This window comes from Leptopilina boulardi, unplaced genomic scaffold (genome assembly GCF_019393585.1).
Source record: "Leptopilina boulardi isolate dan_hultmark-lab unplaced genomic scaffold, ZJU_Lbou_2.1 LbouV2_165, whole genome shotgun sequence".
NCBI lineage: Eukaryota > Metazoa > Arthropoda > Insecta > Hymenoptera > Figitidae > Leptopilina > Leptopilina boulardi.
Genome location: NW_026137713.1, coordinates 374,822 through 392,821, shown reverse-complemented (window position 1 = coordinate 392,821; position 18,000 = coordinate 374,822). Strand labels below are relative to the sequence as shown.

Below are 18,000 nucleotides of genomic sequence, written 5' to 3'. Positions count from 1 at the left end.
GGCAAAACTTTAGCGCCATTAAAGCTTAAAAATAAATTCATTTCAATTCACAATTTTTGTGAAATAAAAAAAAAAAAAATTATCTTCGAGAATTTTTTATAATATAATAAAATATAGAAAGTTTTCTGAAACTATATATTATGACTTTTCCTAACGGAAGCAATTTTCCACTGATATCCACAAAGTGAAAAGATTTCACTGACTCCTATAGGTAAGGGTTTAAGGTCATCCAAACTGGGTATAAGAAAAAGGTCCGGAAACGGTAAAGCGCTCCAAGGATAAAAAGTCCAAGTCAAACAGAGAAAACTTTCTCGAATTGTAAAGAGCGTAAGAAAGTGCAGAAAAATGAAGATCGCGGTTGGAACTGAAAAAAAAAAGAAACCAACTTCTCCATTTTAAATATCATTCTTCAAACTTTATACATCTACATTCTCGACTATACTATAGTTCACAAAACAAAAATATGAATAAATCAAGATTCTTTCGATAAATAAATGCTACCTAACTTCATTTAACTGACTAGGTCCAATTCTGTTTTGTGGATTTAAGGAATGTCCGTGACAATTTTTTTTTTTTTTCTATGAAATCCAGAGACGGTATAATATCTGAAACGTGTCCGGTAACCGAATTCGGTTTCTCCGCTTTTGTTATTGGATCCTGGATATAAAACACAGGGTTCCGGAAGCAAAGATTAAGAGGGACGATCCACAAAACGTTGATGGGCAGACGTTCAACTTTCCGAATTTGGAATTCAGAAAACGCGTCGGTTCGTTAGCAAGGGGTCTTGATATATCCGAGAGAGAGAAAGAGAAAATGGACAGACGTACGGACGTGCGGTTGTCCCCAAAACTCGCTTGTTCATCCCCAAATTCTTTCCTTCCTCAAACCCCTCCCTTGTCACCTTCTTCTACAAAAAGGTATACATATATATTTATATATATATATATATATATATATTCGCATTGAAGAGAGAAAGCCTGCAACCTCATCCTGGATGCTCTTCGCCACCCCCGCGTCTCTTCACGTACTCACCTTTTCATGTATGAGCATCCACACACTGCAAATGGAGAAATTCACATACAAACCGATTCTTGTGGTGTGTCATGAATAATCCATGAGGATGGAAATTAAAGACGATAAATGCGCACCGAATGAGACAGCCGCCTGCGCGAGGAAAGGGACCACCGGCTTTATGGGATTTTAATTCAGAGTCCGCTGGAAAAGCTTTTCGAGTGTATGGAAGAATAAGAGTGAAGCTGATCGAGATATAGAACATTGAATATGTATTCAAAAATTTGAGGAAGAAATTAATCGGGAGTTAAAAATTAACTCTAAAAGTGAATTAACATTAAATACCTTATTAACTCCTTATAAAATTAACTCTTAGCTACAACTTCAAAACAGTTGGATTTTTATGAATTTTTGGAGATAAATTTTAACTTCTTTTTTTGTAGTTTACCTATATGGTAAATCCCTCTCAAAATCCGCAGAAACATACAAGAGAGAGGGAGAGAGAGAGAGAGAGAAGGAAAGAGGCGTCTTGTGCAACGGCGTCACTGGCTCATTAAGCTCCCTCACTCATTCTCATTTGGGTAATTAATCATAATATAAAAGACCCATTGTGGCCAAGCAACCGAACAACTCTCGAGATGTCTGTTATATAGAACCTTAATGTGTTGGTAATGTCTTAATATTCAACCTTCCATTGGCATACACGTGCGCACAATTATAAATCCTATTATAAATGAATAATTAAACGATCCAATATAATTTTTATATATATACAAAATGTGTTATGAAAAATAACCATTTAGAGAAATTTCTAGGAATATTTACCGTGCTGCCACCTGAAAATGAGTGCAAAGTACATTATGGCAGTTTTTACTGTGCTGCCTCTACAATTTTGCATTACAGAAGGCAGCACAGTAAAAACTGACAGAATGTACTTTGCACTCACTTTAAGGTGGCAGCACGGTAAATATTCCTACAAATTTCTCTCCATGTATCCTAATTGACCTAATTTTGAGGTTATGTTAGCCGATTTTTTCCCGGAACATAACATAACCTAATTCAAAGCTAAAATACGAACATAACCTTAAAAATTCAGGGGGGAAGCTTTCCTACAGTATATATATATATATATATATATATATATATATATATATATATATATATATATATATATATATATATATATAAATAAAATGATGGATGATACGAAAATATATAACTTTTTTATTAATAAATTTAATACGAGATTTCTTACAATCGTGAAAGGAAAGAACTTCCGTTTCTTTTCGTTATTTTTATGTACGACACAGAACGAGGAAAAAACACCACACCTTTTTAAGATAAATTGATTCTTCGTTGGAAAAAAAAAAGTAGGTTGAACCATCATACATCATATATGATTTTTACTCGACAGGAAAAGAATTTTCCTCATAGAATCCGTCTTATTTTCCATGAACGGGAATAAAAAAAATAATTCTCTGCTTTTGCTAAATGTTAAACGAATAATAAATATATAATTTACTTATTAAGTATTAATTAGAATATTTTTTAAATTAATTAAAAAAATATTTTTTTCTTTTTTTTAAAAATTCTCTAATAATTTCTGACATTTACATTCTAGACTAATCAGAAACTAAATTGATGTAATGTGAACATAAACGGTTACAGGGAATGCATTATGCAATTATTGCAAATCAAGCGGCAAACAGGTTATTGCATCTCATTAGCAGATAACACTTGCTCATATCAATTGTTCTGAATTACTTTTTTCCACCTTTTTGTTTTTATTCTTTCTGATTTTTAACTATTTTCTTAATTTGAATTAGTAACGACAAAAAATTACAAAATCAATATTCAGCAAAATAAGTATTAGTAAAAAAAAAAAAATTAATAATAATTCATAAAAGAATATGCCATTGTTCAACAATAATAATTTTTGTTACATTATTACAAAAATGAAAGAGATTAAACTCTAGACGAATGCTGATCGCCCGAATAACGCCAAAGTAACTGTTGCCATAGTAACTTTTGCCATAGTAACCAACTTTTGCCAAAGTAACTGTAGCCATAGTAAACAGTAACTTTTGCCATAGTAACTGTTGCCATAATAACTTTTGCCATAGTAACTAACTTTTGTCAAAGTAACTGTAGCCATAGTAACTTTTGCCACAGTAACTTTTGCCACAGTAACTTTTGCCATAGTAACTAACTTTTGCCAAAGTAACTGTAGCCATAGTAACTTTTGCCACAGTAACTTTTGCCACAGTAACTTTTGCCATAGTAACTAACTTTTGCCAAAGTAACTGTAGCCATAGTAACTTTTGCCACAGTAACTTTTGCCAAAGTAACTGTAGCCATAGTAACTTTTGCCCAAGTAACTGTAGCCATAGTAACTTTTGCCATTGTAACTAACTGTTTCCATAGTTACTTTTGCAACAGTAACTTTTGCCATAGTAACTTTTGCCACAGTAACTTTTGCCATAGTAACTAACTTTTGCCAAAGTAACTGTAGCCATAGTAACTTTTGCCACAGTAACTTTTGCCAAAGTAACTGTAGCCATAGTAACTTTTGCCCAAGTAACTGTAGCCATAGTAACTTTTGCCATTGTAACTAACTGTTTCCATAGTTACTTTTGCAACAGTAACTTTTGCCATAGTAACTTTTGCCACAGTAACTTTTGCCATAGTAACTAACTTTTGCCAAAGTAACTGTAGCCATAGTAACTTTTGCCACAGTAACTTTTGCCATTGTAACTAACTGTTTCCATAGTTACTTTTGCCACAGTAACTTTTGCCGTAGTAACTTTTGCGATAGTAACTAACTTTTGCTAAAGTAACTGTTGTCATAGTAACTTTTGACATAGTAAGTAACTGTTGCAATAGTAACAGTTGCCATAGTAACTTTTGCCATAGTAACAGTTGCCATAGTAACCTAACCCGTATAGCATGAGACCTATCATTGACTGACGCGAAATGGCGCGAAATTAATTCAAATTCAAATTTTTATATTTATCGATACAATTAAATATGAAATTTACAAATTCAGAATAAATAATTTACAAAGTTTTTGAAATTATTATTTTCAATTTCTGTGAATTAAATAATATAATTTTTTTTACTAATATAAATTTATAAATCATACTTACCAGTGGTGTACATTGCGACTCCCTTTAATGTGACTGGTTCAAGGATAACAGGATCACTGCGCCCTTTGGCATTGACAGCATAAATTAAAAGCCTATAATTTCTGCCTGGCTCCAATCCAGAAATCTCGAAAATTGGTCCAGGATAACCTGCAGTGCGATTTATGTAAATCGTGTTCATATGCTCATCATTATCTTCACTAAATACTTCCAGTTCAAAACTAGTCAACGGTAATCCACCATCAAAACCCTCATTACATCTCACGATTAACCAGTCAACTTCTCTTGAATCCTGAGTCTTAAACTCGTCATGCCCTGTCGCAAAATAATTATACATTCATGTTATCGTTAACAATAAAATTCTAAATAATAATTGAAATATTCATTTTAATTATTTTTTTACTATTATTTACAAAAAAAAAAAAGAAAAATGGGAAATTGGAGTTTTCTTCTTATAAGTAGTAAAAGTCAACGACAGTCAGACAAATACTAATTTTCTCACCCCATCGGTTTGGATCAATATATTTCAAAACATATTTGTTAGTGGGTAAAAGACGTTAATAGTCAGACAAGAATCAGCAAAGACAAATCAACCCCCCATTGAAATATATAACACCCTCGCCTACGGAAGACAGGGGTAAACTTGATGTGAATCTAAACGATAAAAGATATAACAAACGGGGGAAGGACAATGGAACATGATGTGGTTTTGATAATAATAATTATAATAATAATAATAATAATAATAATATAGGATATGGGGAAAAAATTATTTTTTAATCCCTTACCCATTCGAAATGCATAGGGTCCTGTTGACTGAAGGGCCGAACAATTTTGTAATGTATATGGCTTTCCAGCGACAATTATTTGAAAGAGACACGGTGTCTTTTGAACACCAATACGATTTTTTGCCCAGCACGTAACTGTCCCATAGTCCATGTCATTTGCAGGTGTATAATTTAATCTTGAGCCATGCCAATTATTTGTAATCAATCGCAATGACTTCACCTGTGTATATCGCGTTGGTGGTACATTCATCATTTCACCAGAATTATTAAAAGTCCAATGAAATGTTAATGGCGGTGGTTTTGATTGTACGCCACAAACCAATGAGATTGTCTCATGTTTCAATGCACCCACAACTTGCGTTGATGATCCATCTTTGCATATTGGTGAATCTTTAATTTAAAAAAAAAAAAAGAAAAAAAAACATTACTATTTTCTTCTATAAAAAAAGTCTTTATTGTTACAATTAGATTATATTATTTAAATATAATTATAGTATATGAATTATTTCAAAATAAGCGCGCTGTATTTTATGCGCATTTGATCTGCGCATCGTGATTAAGGCTTTTGAGGTTATGTCAACTTTTGTTGCTTTATTAAAATGAAATTTCTAATCGTAAATGTTAAGCTTTTACATAAGAGAGAAAAGGACAAATGATATAACTGTTGCCATAATAACTTTTGCCATAGTAACTAACTTTTGCCAAAGTAACTAATGCCACAGTAACTAATGCCACAGTAACTAATGCCACAGTAACTAATGCCACAGTAACTAATGCCACAGTAACTAATGCCACAGTAACTAATGCCACAGTAACTAATGCCACAGTAACTAATGCCACAGTAACTAATGCCACAGTAACTAATGCCACAGTAACTAATGCCACAGTAACTAATGCCACAGTAACTAATGCCACAGTAACTAATGCCACAGTAACTAATGCCACAGTAACTAATGCCACAGTAACTAATGCCACAGTAACTAATGCCACAGTAACTAATGCCACAGTAACTAATGCCATAGTAACTAATGCCATAGTAACTAATGCCATAGTAACTAACTTTTGCCAAAGTAACTGTAGCCATAGTAACTTTTGCCACAGTAACTGTTGCCATAGTAACTAACTGTTACCATAGTAACTTTTGCCATAGTAACTTTTGCCATATTAACTTTTGCCACAGTAACTTTTGCCATAATAACTATGGCCATAGTAACTGTTGCCATAGTAACTAACTGTTACCATAGTAACTTTTGCCATAATAACTTTTGCAATTGTAACTAACTTTTGCCAAAGTAACTGTAGCCGTAGTAACTTTTGCCACAGTAACTGTTGCCATAGTAACTAACTGTTACCATAGTAACTTTTGCCATAGTAACTTTTGCCATAGTAACTTTTGCCACAGTAACTGTTGCCATAGTAACTAACTGTTACCATAGTAACTTTTGCCATAGTAACTTTTGCCATAGTAACTTTTGCCACAGTAACTGTTGCCATAGTAACTAACTGTTACCATAGTAACTGATGCCATAATAACTTTTGCCATTGTAACTAACTTTTGCCAAAGTAACTGTAGCCATAGTAACTTTTGACATAGTAACTAACTTTTGCCAAAGTAACTGTTGCCATAGTAACTTTTGACATAGTAAGTAACTGTTGCCATGGAAACGGTTACCATATATGACGGACGGACGGACGGACGGACGGACGCCAAGGCGAATAAAGCCATTAAGCTTTAGGCCCTGGGCCACGAAACCCTAAAAGACTTACCAATAATATCTTCCTATAGGGTATATTTTTATTTATTTTTTTTTTTTTTTAAAGAGGGCAACATTTAACGAGTTACAAAAAGTAACTCAATAGTCCCAAGCGGAAAGTTTAGGAGATAATAGCGTCATTGATCCAGAAATACAATCCAATATCAGAGAACCGATATTGATTGTAAACGCAAAGCATTGGAAGCACATTTCCGCTTGGGATTTCGATAGTCCCTGTGTAATTTCTATAATGTCGGTGGTTGTATTAATCATGGGCGACGAGGTAGTGTGAGGGGGGATGAGATTTTGGTATTGATTTTGAACTCACACATCACTTCCAGTGTGACGGGTCGGCTCGTTGCTTTTCCTTCTGTGTTCGCTGCCATACACGAATATTCACCGGCCGAACTCTTTGTCACGCTTTGAAGAACGAGAGATTGTCCCCCAGGTAGTACAATACCGGCGGTGATATTTTGATGAAGCTCTTTGCCATCCTTATACCAGCCAAGTTTATAGGCCTTTGGATTGGCCTTGACGTCACATTCAAAGTAAACATCGTCACCCTCATTTATGTCGTTCGCTTGTAAACTTGAACCTAGTCGAATTGTCACCACTGGTACATCTAATCAAATTTTTATAATTAAAATTTTTTTTTTTTATAATTAAATTTTATTTGAAAAATTAAAAAACATGAGAACGAAATACACTATCCATGCAATTATTAAAGAGTTTTTTTTTTTTTTTTTTTTTGTGGACAAAAATGAATTTCATCCGCATCAGATTTTCACTGAATGGTACTCACACTCCTTGAAATTTAATAGAAGATCGTTGGATTTCTCAATGGTATATGGCTATCGATAGAGACATTGAGAACAAACCACTTGTATTTTCAATAGATTTTTTTTTATTTTTTGCAAGAATTTGTTAAATGAATAGTGCATTTAAAATGTACCCAACTCAAAGGAGAATCATTTTATAAATCATTATTATACACAAATATATTCCCGTGTATAATTTATAATATATTAAAGCTTTTAAACCCGTGCGCAATTTAAATATAACTAAGTTTACGAGAAAACATTTCGAGTCAGTTTATGAAGACAGTAAATTACGAAATGTAAATGTTATAATAGCAAAATACTGCGATGTAAAAACAAATTAGAGAAAATAAATTTAATAAAAAATATATATTTTTTAATTATATTAAAATATTAATAAAAAAAAAAAATATATATATATATATATTAAATATATTTTAAATATTTGTTAAAGTAATTAATTAATTTTTTTAATTTTGTAAACAATTTTAAATATTTATTTATTTATTTATTTAAATATACTATTAAAAATAAATTAATATTTTTGCTTACAATGAATAACAAGAAGCCATTTATCCTCAAGGGCGCTGTCAGGTATAACATTATTCTCAGCACGACATGTTAAAAATTTGCCATTATCTTCAATAGTTGGAACATAGCTCAAAACACTTCTTGATATATTTACATTTTCTGCAAACTACAAAGAAGTCAGTGTGACATGAAAAAAAAAATTGTTATAATCAAATATTTTATTAAAATTTAAAAATGGGGAGAGATATTCACATTTCTTGCCATGTGCTTCACGTGATTATTGCCCTTCCACCACGTGATTGTTGCCTTTGGCCGTGAGCCCAAACTTTTACATTCAATCTCATAGGTCCGTAAGGCCGACAAATGGGGAGTTTTATTTGTTATGTTCACCATCAACGGCTTAACTACAGAAATTAACAAAAAAGTAACGAAAATTTTAATTACTCTTAAAATTGCATTCCCTTGGGTTAAAAATTATCATTTTTCTCCCTAGTAGAGAAAAAATATAAAAAAAAACTTCCATAGGGTTAAAAATAACCTATTTTCTCCCTAGTAGTGAAAAAAATTTAAAAAAAACGTCCCTAGAATTAAAAATAACACTTCCTTAGAGTTAAAAATTATTTTTTTTCTCCCTAATAGTGAAAGAAACTAAAAAAACTTCCCTAGAGTTAAAAATAACACTTCCTTAGGGATAAAAATAATCATTATTCTCCCTAGTAGTACAAATTTTTTTTTAAAAATTCCCTAAGGGTTAAAAAACACTGTCATAGGATTAAAAATAACTTTTTTTCCCTAGTAATGAAAAAAATTTAAAAAAACTTCCCTAGGGTTGAAATCAACACTTCCTTAGGGTTAAAAATAATTTTTTTTCTCCCTAATAGTGAAAGAAATGTTAAAAAATTTCCGTAGGCTTGTAAATAACAATTCCTTAGGGATAAAAATAATCATTTTTCTCCCTAGTAGTAGAAAAAATTAAAACAAAACTTCCCTACGGTTAAGAAAACACTGCTATAGGTTTAAAAATAGTTATTTTTCTCCCTAGTAGTGTAAAAATTTTAAAAAAACGTCTCGCGGGTTAAAAATAACACTTCTTTAGGGATAAAAATAATCATTTTTCTCCCTAGTAGTGTAAAAAAATTTAAAAAAACTTCCCTAGGGTTAAAAATAATCTTTTTTCTCCCTAGTAGTGTAAAAAAAAATTTAAAGAACGTGGCTAGGATGAAAAATAACATTTCGTTAGAGTGAAAAATAATTTTTCATTATTATTAATAATACTAGTGAATACGTACTAGTGAAAGAAATATAAAAAAAACTTTCCTACGGTTAAAAATAACACTTCCTTAGGGATAGAAATAATCATTTTTCTTCCTAGTAGTAGAAAGAATTTTTAAAAATTTTCCCTAAGATTAAGAAAACACTGCCATAGGTTTAAAAATAGTTATTTTTTTCCCTAGTAGTGAAAAATTTTTTTAAAAAAACGTCCCTTGGGTTAAAAATAACACTTCCTTAGGGGTATAAATAATCATTTTTCTCTCTAGTAGTGTAGAAAAAATTTTAAAAAAACTTCCCTAGGGTTAAAAATCACCTATTTTCTCCCTAGTAGTAGAAAAAATTTTAAAAAAACTTCCCTTGGGTTAAGAAAACACTGTCATAGTGTTAAAAATAACTTATTTTCTCTCTAGTAGTGAAAAAAATTTTTAAAAAAACTTCTCCAAGGTTAAAAACAATTATTTTTTTTTCTAGTATTGAAATAAATTTTAAGAAAAGTTTCCTAGGAATTTTTTTTTTCTTCTTCTTTGAAAATGAAAATCGTACTCACGATTAACTGTTAAAATAATTTCCGTCGCCGTTGGCTTGGTGAGATGGCTATTGTGTGCTTTGCAGATAAGTCGAGCGCGTTGAAAATCTCTTGTGACTTTTTGAATGTCCAAACGATTTACAGTTGTTTCGCCCACTTCTGATTTGTAACTATCATCGAGTATTTTGTTCTCCAAGTACCAAACAACATGGGGTGGAGGCTTTCCACCAGTGACTTTGCAGACTAGAGACAGCTTACTGTCCTCGTTGAAAGGATGCAATATGTTGGCCAAGTTTCCTGAACTCGTATAGATCAACGGTGCCTCGGGTGGTACTAATTACAAGAAGGAGAAATTTCGACTAAAGAAACTTTTCTTTGCTCGTTTGTTATTTGCAAGAGACATTAACTTACATAAAAGATAGTTACGTAACTCTCTCTTTCTTTCTCTCTTTCTCTCTTTCTTTATTTCTTTCTATCTTACTCTACAGTTTTAAATCTAGCACAAAAATCTTTTGCACTTTTAACACTCTCTTGATGATAAGTCTCCCGAAAAAGGGCCAAAAAAAAAAAAAACTTCTATTTTTTATGACATTTTATAACTTTTGCTTCCTTGTGGATGAAGGTTTTTTTGAATTATGCTCAGTCATAATTTAAAGATGCTATAATTTTAAAGAAACTAGGATCAATTTTAATGTTTCTCAATTTAAAAAAAAAAGAAAAAAAAAAGTTAGAAGACAGTTAGTAATAAAGATCAATTAAATCTATTTTCAGTATAGTGGAAGTCGATCATTGTCAGTAGACTAATGCAATAAACAATTTTATGAGTTTCCTGATGCACTTTTTTTTTTCCTCATTTGGTAATTTGAAAAGGCTTTTAAATTCAATTGTCAGTAGTAAAAGCCAACTCTGGTCGGACAATTCGATAGTACTAAAAGCCGATAAAATGCAGACACAAGGGTAATAAACAATTTCTTTATCAGTAAAAAATTTAGAAATCAATTTTTTGGGGAGTAGAAAATATTCTGACAAATAACAAGAAAATAAAAAAAAAAATAAATAAATAAAATTTACTCAAAATTATCTTACCAATGACAGTGAAATTAATTTTATGATTTTTCGTTGGCTTATTACGAAAATCAACACGACATGTGTAAAATCCTTCGTCCTCAGGTAAAACTGGATTAATTTCTAAATATGCTGGCTTAGTATTGGTTCGCATTTTTGCTCTGTTGCCAAAATTTTTTTGATTCGACCATAATTTTGCCTCAGTGATTAATGTTGAACGTGCATCAACACTGTAGATGGGCTCGCCACCATTTTCATTTTTATACCAAAAAACCATAAAAGCCATCTCGTTTCCTTTCTTGGATGTGAGATCACATGGTAATTTCGCTGAGTGTTCAGAAACTGCCACCACATCCAGTGTCGGTACTAAAACAAATTAAAGGAAGTGCATCTTAATAAGAATCTCACAAAATGCATTTCTAAGATTATCAAGATGCTTTCAACAACCACGAAACTTTTAAGAGAACGAGTTCAATTATCTTATTTTTTTTTTTTAAGTGTATAACTGAGTGTGCAATGCCGTTTTTATTTTGTGATTCTGGAAGAAAATTGTTTTCATTCACAAAATATATGTGTATAAGTTTTTATGAGATGGCTCTTAAAAATATAAGATGGTTTTTTTTTTAATTTTAAAAGTTTTTTTTTACATGCCACAGACAAATTAATTGGTAATTGAACTTCCTTAGGGTTGAAAAAAAATCATTTTTCACCATAGTAGTGAAAAAAATTTTAAAAAAACTTCTCTAGGGTTAAAACATTGACATAGGATTAAAAATAACCTTTTTTCTCCCTAGTAGTAGAAAAAATTTTAAATAAACTACCCTAGAGTTAAAAATAATCATTTTTCTCCCTAGTAGTGAAAAAATATTTAAAAAAACTTGAGTAGGGTTAAAAGTAATCATTTTTCTCCCTAGTAGTAGAAAAAAAAATCCCTGAGGTTAAGAAACATTGTCGTAGGGTTAAAAATAACCTATTTTCTCCCTAGTAGTGAAAAAAACTTTTTAAAAAACGTCTCTAGAATTAAAAATAACACTTTCTTAGAGTTAAAAATAATCATATTTCTCTCTAGTAGTAAAAAAATTTAAAAAAACTTCCCTAGGGTTAAAAATAATCATTTTCCTCCCTAGTAGTGTAAAAAAATTAAAAAAAAACGTCGCTAGGATTAAAAATAACACTTCGTTAGAGTTAAAAATAATTTTTATTATTATTAATAATACTATTGAATACCTATTAGTGAAAAAAATTATAAAAAACTTTCCTACGGTTAAAAATAACCTTTTTTCTCCCTAGCATAAGAAAAAATTAAAAAAAAAACGTCTCTAGGATTAAAAATAATACTTCGTTAGAGTTAAAAATAATTTTTTCTCCTCAGTTTTAAAGGAAATTTAAAAAAAAATCCCTAGGCTTAAAAATAACACTTTCTTAGAGATAGAAATAAACATTTTTCTCCCTAGTAGTAGACCAAATTTTTAAAAAACTTTCCTGGGGTTAAGAAAACACTGTCACAGGGTTAAAAATAACCTATTTTGTCCCTAGTAGTGAAAAAACTTTTACAAAACGTCCCTATAATTAAAAATAACATTTCCTTGGAGTTAAAAATAATTTTTTTTCTCCCTAATAGTGAAAGAAACTAGGAAAACTTTCCTACGGTTAAAAATAACCTTTTTTCTCCCTAGCATAAGAAAAAATTTTTAAAAAACTTCCCTAGGGTTAAAAATAACCTATTTTTTTCCTAGTAGTGAAAAAAATTTTTAAAAAACGTCCCTGTAATTAAAAATAACACTTCCTTAGAGTTAAAATATTTTTTTCTCCTCAGTATTAAAGGAAATTTAAAAAAAAATTCCCTAAGCTTAAAAATAACACTTCCTTAGAGATAGAAATAAACATTTTTCTCCCTAGTAGTCGACAAAATTTTTAAAAAACTTCCCTGGGGTTAAGAAAACACTGTCACAGGGTTAAAAATAACCTATTTTCTCCCTAGTAGTGAAAAAACTTTTACAAAACGTCCCTATAATTAAAAATAACACGTCCTTGGAGTTAAAAATAATTTTTTTTCTCCCTAATAGTGAAAGAAACTAGGAAAACTTCCCTATGGTTAAAAATAACACTCCCTTAAAGATAGAAATAATCATATTTCTCCCTAGTAGTAGAAAAATTTTTAAAAAAATTCCCTAGGGTTAAGAAAACATTGTCATAGGATTAAAAATAACCTTTTTCCTCCCTAGTAGTGAAAAAAATCTAAAGAAAAATCTTCCCTAGGGAAAAAATCAACACTTCCCTAGGGTTAAAAATAATAATTTTTCTCCTTAGTAGTGAAGAAATTAAAAAAAACGTCCGTAGGCTTAAAAATAACACTTCCTTAGGGATAGAAATAATCATTTTTCTCCCTAGTATAAAAAATTAAAGAAATCTTCCCTAGGGTTTTAAATAACACTTCCGTAGGATTAAAAATAATCATTTTTCTTTCTAGTAATAGGAAAAATTTTTGAAAAAAACTTCCCTAGGGTTAGAAAGAAATAATTTTTTCCCTAGCAGTGAAAAAAATCACTTTTCAGTAGTACTAATCAGATAAAAGTTTCTTAAGATAAAATTTTTGTTTTGTATTTTTTTTTTTATTCACCGTTAAAGAGAAAATGATTCGAAAAAAAGAGAGACACCAGATATAATTAATCTCAAATGGCTTGGGAGTGATTAATTCTTATTTCGAAATAGTCCTCCGGTTGGTCGTTGCATCTAAGGTTCTTGTAAAAAAAAAAAAAAAAAAAAAGAAAAAAGGAGTGGATTTTAGTTTGGAGAATGATAGCGCGCAGCGAATGGCTGCTAGGGATCACGAACGATTGATGACAGCCAATAAAATCGAGACGTCGTTACCCTATACTTGCGCGATCATGGCCAAAGCTCGAGAGAAGTAAAGTGATTGCATTGAAAGCTTTTAGGTGACTATACATAGATAACGACCATTCTTATCGTGTTCCTTATCATATCCAATGTAGATTACAAAATCCACTGCGCATTGTTGATGCAATTTTTTTTTTTTTTAAATTGTTCCGCATATTTTAAAATTCATACATTTTTTTTTTTTTTTTTGCTTGCACAAGATGATGATATTTAAATTCTGTCATGTCCCTTTATAGTACTAAATGCGCACTTGCTACAAGATTTCTTAATGAGTGTCCTGAGACAGGAGATGGAACTTTCAAATGCGCTAGATCCTTTTCTTGAACACTTGCCACTTTACATAAGCTCTTTTGTTCATGGATAACCACATCTCTCGTGACACTATTATTTATCATGGTTATTAGATAAAAATGCCTACTTTTAAAAAATTGCAAATACTTTCACTAAATTATATATATATTTAATAAGATAAGTCTCATAAAAAAAAAAAAAAGAAAATTTATTCAAAATTTTTTTTCTTCATATATATTGAAAAATAGCAATCGATGAATTTATCGCATTTCCATTATGTTTGTCAGGTAATAGCTGTATGCATATACAATTCGATTTGAAGAGCTTTTATAGAATTAGGTTGAAATGGTGTATAGTTGATGGTGATATCTAACTGTATTTATGTACAGAAGCTTTTTGTGCAATGGCAGACGTTATAAATTTCATTGATGGCAATAGTGATGTTAATAATCCGACGTAATTAATGTGTCGCTCGAAAATTTACGCTCGAACGAAGCCGAGAGTCATTATAGTGCGATGGAGGAAGAGAGGGAAGAGTGAAGAATGCTCGACCTGGCTTTAAGCGTTTCACTCGTATGTTTATTCGTATACATATATGGTATATATATATATATATATATATTTACCAGTAATTGTGTGTTTTCATGACAGGTGACACTAATGGTGAAAGAGGTTTTAGACTATTGAAAAAACATCTTTTTCTTTAAAATGAACTTTCTTTCAATATCGGGGGGTCTATTATGTAACTTCAATTCTCCTTCACTTCATATTTACTTTACTTTCACTTTCACTTTCACTTCACTTTCACTTCACTTTCACTTCACTTTCACTTCACTTTCACTTCACTTTCACTTCACTTTCACTTCACTTTCACTTCACTTTCACTTCACTTTCACTTCACTTTCACTTCACTTTCACTTCACTTTCACTTCACTTTCACTTCACTTTCACTTCACTTTCACTTCACTTTCACTTCACTTTCACTTCACTTTCACTTCACTTTCACTTCACTTTCACTTCACTTTCACTTCACTTTCACTTCACTTTCACTTCACTTTCACTTCACTTTCACTTTCACTTCACTTTCACTTCACTTTCACTTCACTTTCACTTCACTTTCACTACACTTTCATTTCGCTTTCACTTCCACTTTATATAGTGAAAATGAAGTGAAAGTACAATGAAAGTGTAGTGTAAGCGAAGTGAAAGTGAAGTGAAACTAGAGTGAGATCGAAATGAAAGTGAGGTGAAAGTAGAATGAAAGCGGAGTGAAACTAGAGTGAAAGCGAAATAAAAATAAAGTGAAAGTGAATTGAAAGTGTAGTGAAAGTGTAGTGAAAGTGTAGTGAAAGTGTAGTGAAAGTGTAGTGAAAGTGTAGTGAAAGTGAAGTGAAAGTGAATTATTAACTAAAATACAAAAAATAATTATATTATTGTTACATGAGAAAATTTGTGAGAATTTATATACAATTTAAAGGACGTTTTTCATCTTCAAATATGTAAGCTTTGCGAGAATAATTAAAGCTTTGAGTCATTATGTATATAATACTAATTTAGATTTACATTTTCCATTAGAGTACTCTATTTTCATGAGGTAGGTATATACATACATACATATATATATATATATATATATATATGTATATATATATATATATGTATATATATACATTAGAATGTATACACTTGTGGATAACTATCGAAATGATGTTTATTTTTGTTTTCGTATACCCATCTACATATAGAGTTAAAGTGAATCTAACGTGAGACGCAAGTTTTTAAATAAAACTTGCAATCGATATTATACGCACGAATATAAAACTAATGTTTATTCTAAATAAACAATTAATTTTTTTAAGCGCAAATAAAATATCCGTATCATTATTTTTTTCTAATTAGACCATTCGAGATCCAGTGTAAATTTAGTTTAACTTATTATTAATTTAATATTTAATAAAAACAATTTTCAGTAAAAAATTTTATAATAGTCAGGCACAAAAATTTTTGCCGAAAATTCAGTTTAGAAGGTCAATTATTATTCTTTGTAAAAGAGAATAAAACATTTTACAGTAGAAAATTCTTTAGCAGTCAGACAAAGAAAGTTTGTTAAAAAAAAAAAGATATTCAGTGGAAAATTCAATAACAGCCAGACAAAGTACTTCTTATTATTAGGAACAAATGGTCAATAATTTTTAGCAGTAATACTCAGTTTTAGTCAGAAAAACTACCTTTTCTTAAAAAAAAAAGTAGATTCAGTAGAAAAATAGGTCATTGACATAGTACTTCTTTTTATTATTAGAAATATAAGGAAAATAATTTTCAGTAGTAATAATCGATTTTGGTCAGACAAACTACTTTTTTTGAAAAAAAGAAGATTTTCCGTAGAAGAATTGACAACAGCCAAACAAAATACTTCTATTTATTACGTTTAGAACATAAGGGAAAAAAATTCAGTAGTAGCAATCCATTATGGTCAGACAAACTACCTTTTAAAAAAAATAGATTCAGTAAAAAATTCAATAACAGTCAGACAAAAAAAAAATTTGTTTTCAAATAAAAAAAAAAAAAACGATTATTGTAACTTGTGTGTATGGAAACTGCATTTGTAATTGTTATGTAATTTCCATGAAAACTAATTTTCGTGAAATTAGTTATTGATAGAAGTTAAATCCAAAACAGGAATGTTATTTTGGGGTTGTAAGCGAAAGTTTAGTACTTGCGTGTACAAAGAGACCATACTGGCCACAGTCACGTGTTTGCAAATGTAGTGACCATAAACATAAGAAGCCATAAACCGTTAATTTACAAGTTCTTATACAATTGTAATGCAATTGCATGCAATAACGGAGTCATATATACACACACACATATATATATATGTGTATATGAACGATATAAATACGTGGCTTGGTAAACTCCGCAAGTTAACCCTTTGCCACGATTTTCCCCAACGCGATTCTATACGAACGCTTATATACACGTGAACGCGAAGAGAAAATAGATACAGAGACTGGAATAGTGAGTCGTGCCAATTTCTCCTAAATAATTAAACGACGTCTGCGGTAACATAGCCTCAGTAGAATAGAAGATGGGTATTTACACGTCCATCCGTCCAAATGTAAAATATCCATTTGTAAACCACCAAGTCCATTGTCTATACATAAACACAAAAGTCACGTTTTCACCTAACATGTTCACACAATCGTTTTACAAAAAATTTTTTTCCTTTTTAAAACGTGCCTCAATTTTTTTTACTATTATTATTATTATTATTATTATTATTATTATTATTATTTATTATTTACTATTTTCTCCCATTTACAATTATTTAATTAAAAAAAAAGTCAGTAAAAGAAGCAGGCGCAAAGCACTTTTAACTAGTTTCGTGTCTTTTAAAATTCAGGTAAATAAAAATAAATTAATTAATATTAAAAAAAAAAATAATAATTAAAATAAAAAAACCTTTTTGCAAAAGAAAAATAATTTTTTTTTTCCTAAAAAGGTCTTTGCTAATGGGAAAAACTATTTTTTGGAAAAAAAAAGTAAAATTCATTAATTAGACACTTTCCAATTTTTCTCCCGCTATCTTTTCTCCATTAGCGTAAAGTTAAGTTTTCCAGCCCCTTCCACCTTTTTAATATTACATAATTAACGAATGTTCCCTGAGGGTATAGCTGTTAATAACGCACACACACACACACACACACACACACATTATTTGTACCGCACTTTCAACAAGAAAAAAAACTTTTTAGATTTTTCTTTTTTATTTACAAAAATGTATTTATATTTTTAAAAATATACGGAAATCAATTTTTTTTTTCGCATATATATGTATATGATATTGAGAAAAAATTTTGTATCTCGTTATAGAATATGACTTTCATAAAGTATATATATATA

At 30.3% G+C, this 18,000-nt stretch overlaps 1 protein-coding gene across 2 annotated transcripts in view; it reads right to left on the bottom strand.

Annotated features, from left to right (window-relative positions):
• Positions 1-18,000, bottom strand: part of LOC127277101 (hemicentin-2-like) — a 38,281-nt gene that overhangs the window by 784 nt on the left and 19,497 nt on the right. The window contains exons 1-8 of one of the 2 annotated variants that reach the window (XM_051297932.1): positions 17,198-17,243; positions 10,930-11,274; positions 9,865-10,176; positions 8,298-8,449; positions 8,067-8,211; positions 7,025-7,318; positions 4,943-5,332; positions 4,158-4,469 (exon numbers count right to left, since the gene is read on the bottom strand). In XM_051297932.1, the coding sequence (XP_051153889.1) occupies positions 4,158-4,469; positions 4,943-5,332; positions 7,025-7,318; positions 8,067-8,211; positions 8,298-8,449; positions 9,865-10,176; positions 10,930-11,274; positions 17,198-17,228 (1,981 nt within the window). In that variant the 5' untranslated portion in view covers positions 17,229-17,243. Of the gene's footprint in view, positions 1-4,157; positions 4,470-4,942; positions 5,333-7,024; positions 7,319-8,066; positions 8,212-8,297; positions 8,450-9,864; positions 10,177-10,929; positions 11,275-17,197; positions 17,244-18,000 lie in introns of those variants that run through there. The other variant, XM_051297930.1, reaches the window with a different exon arrangement.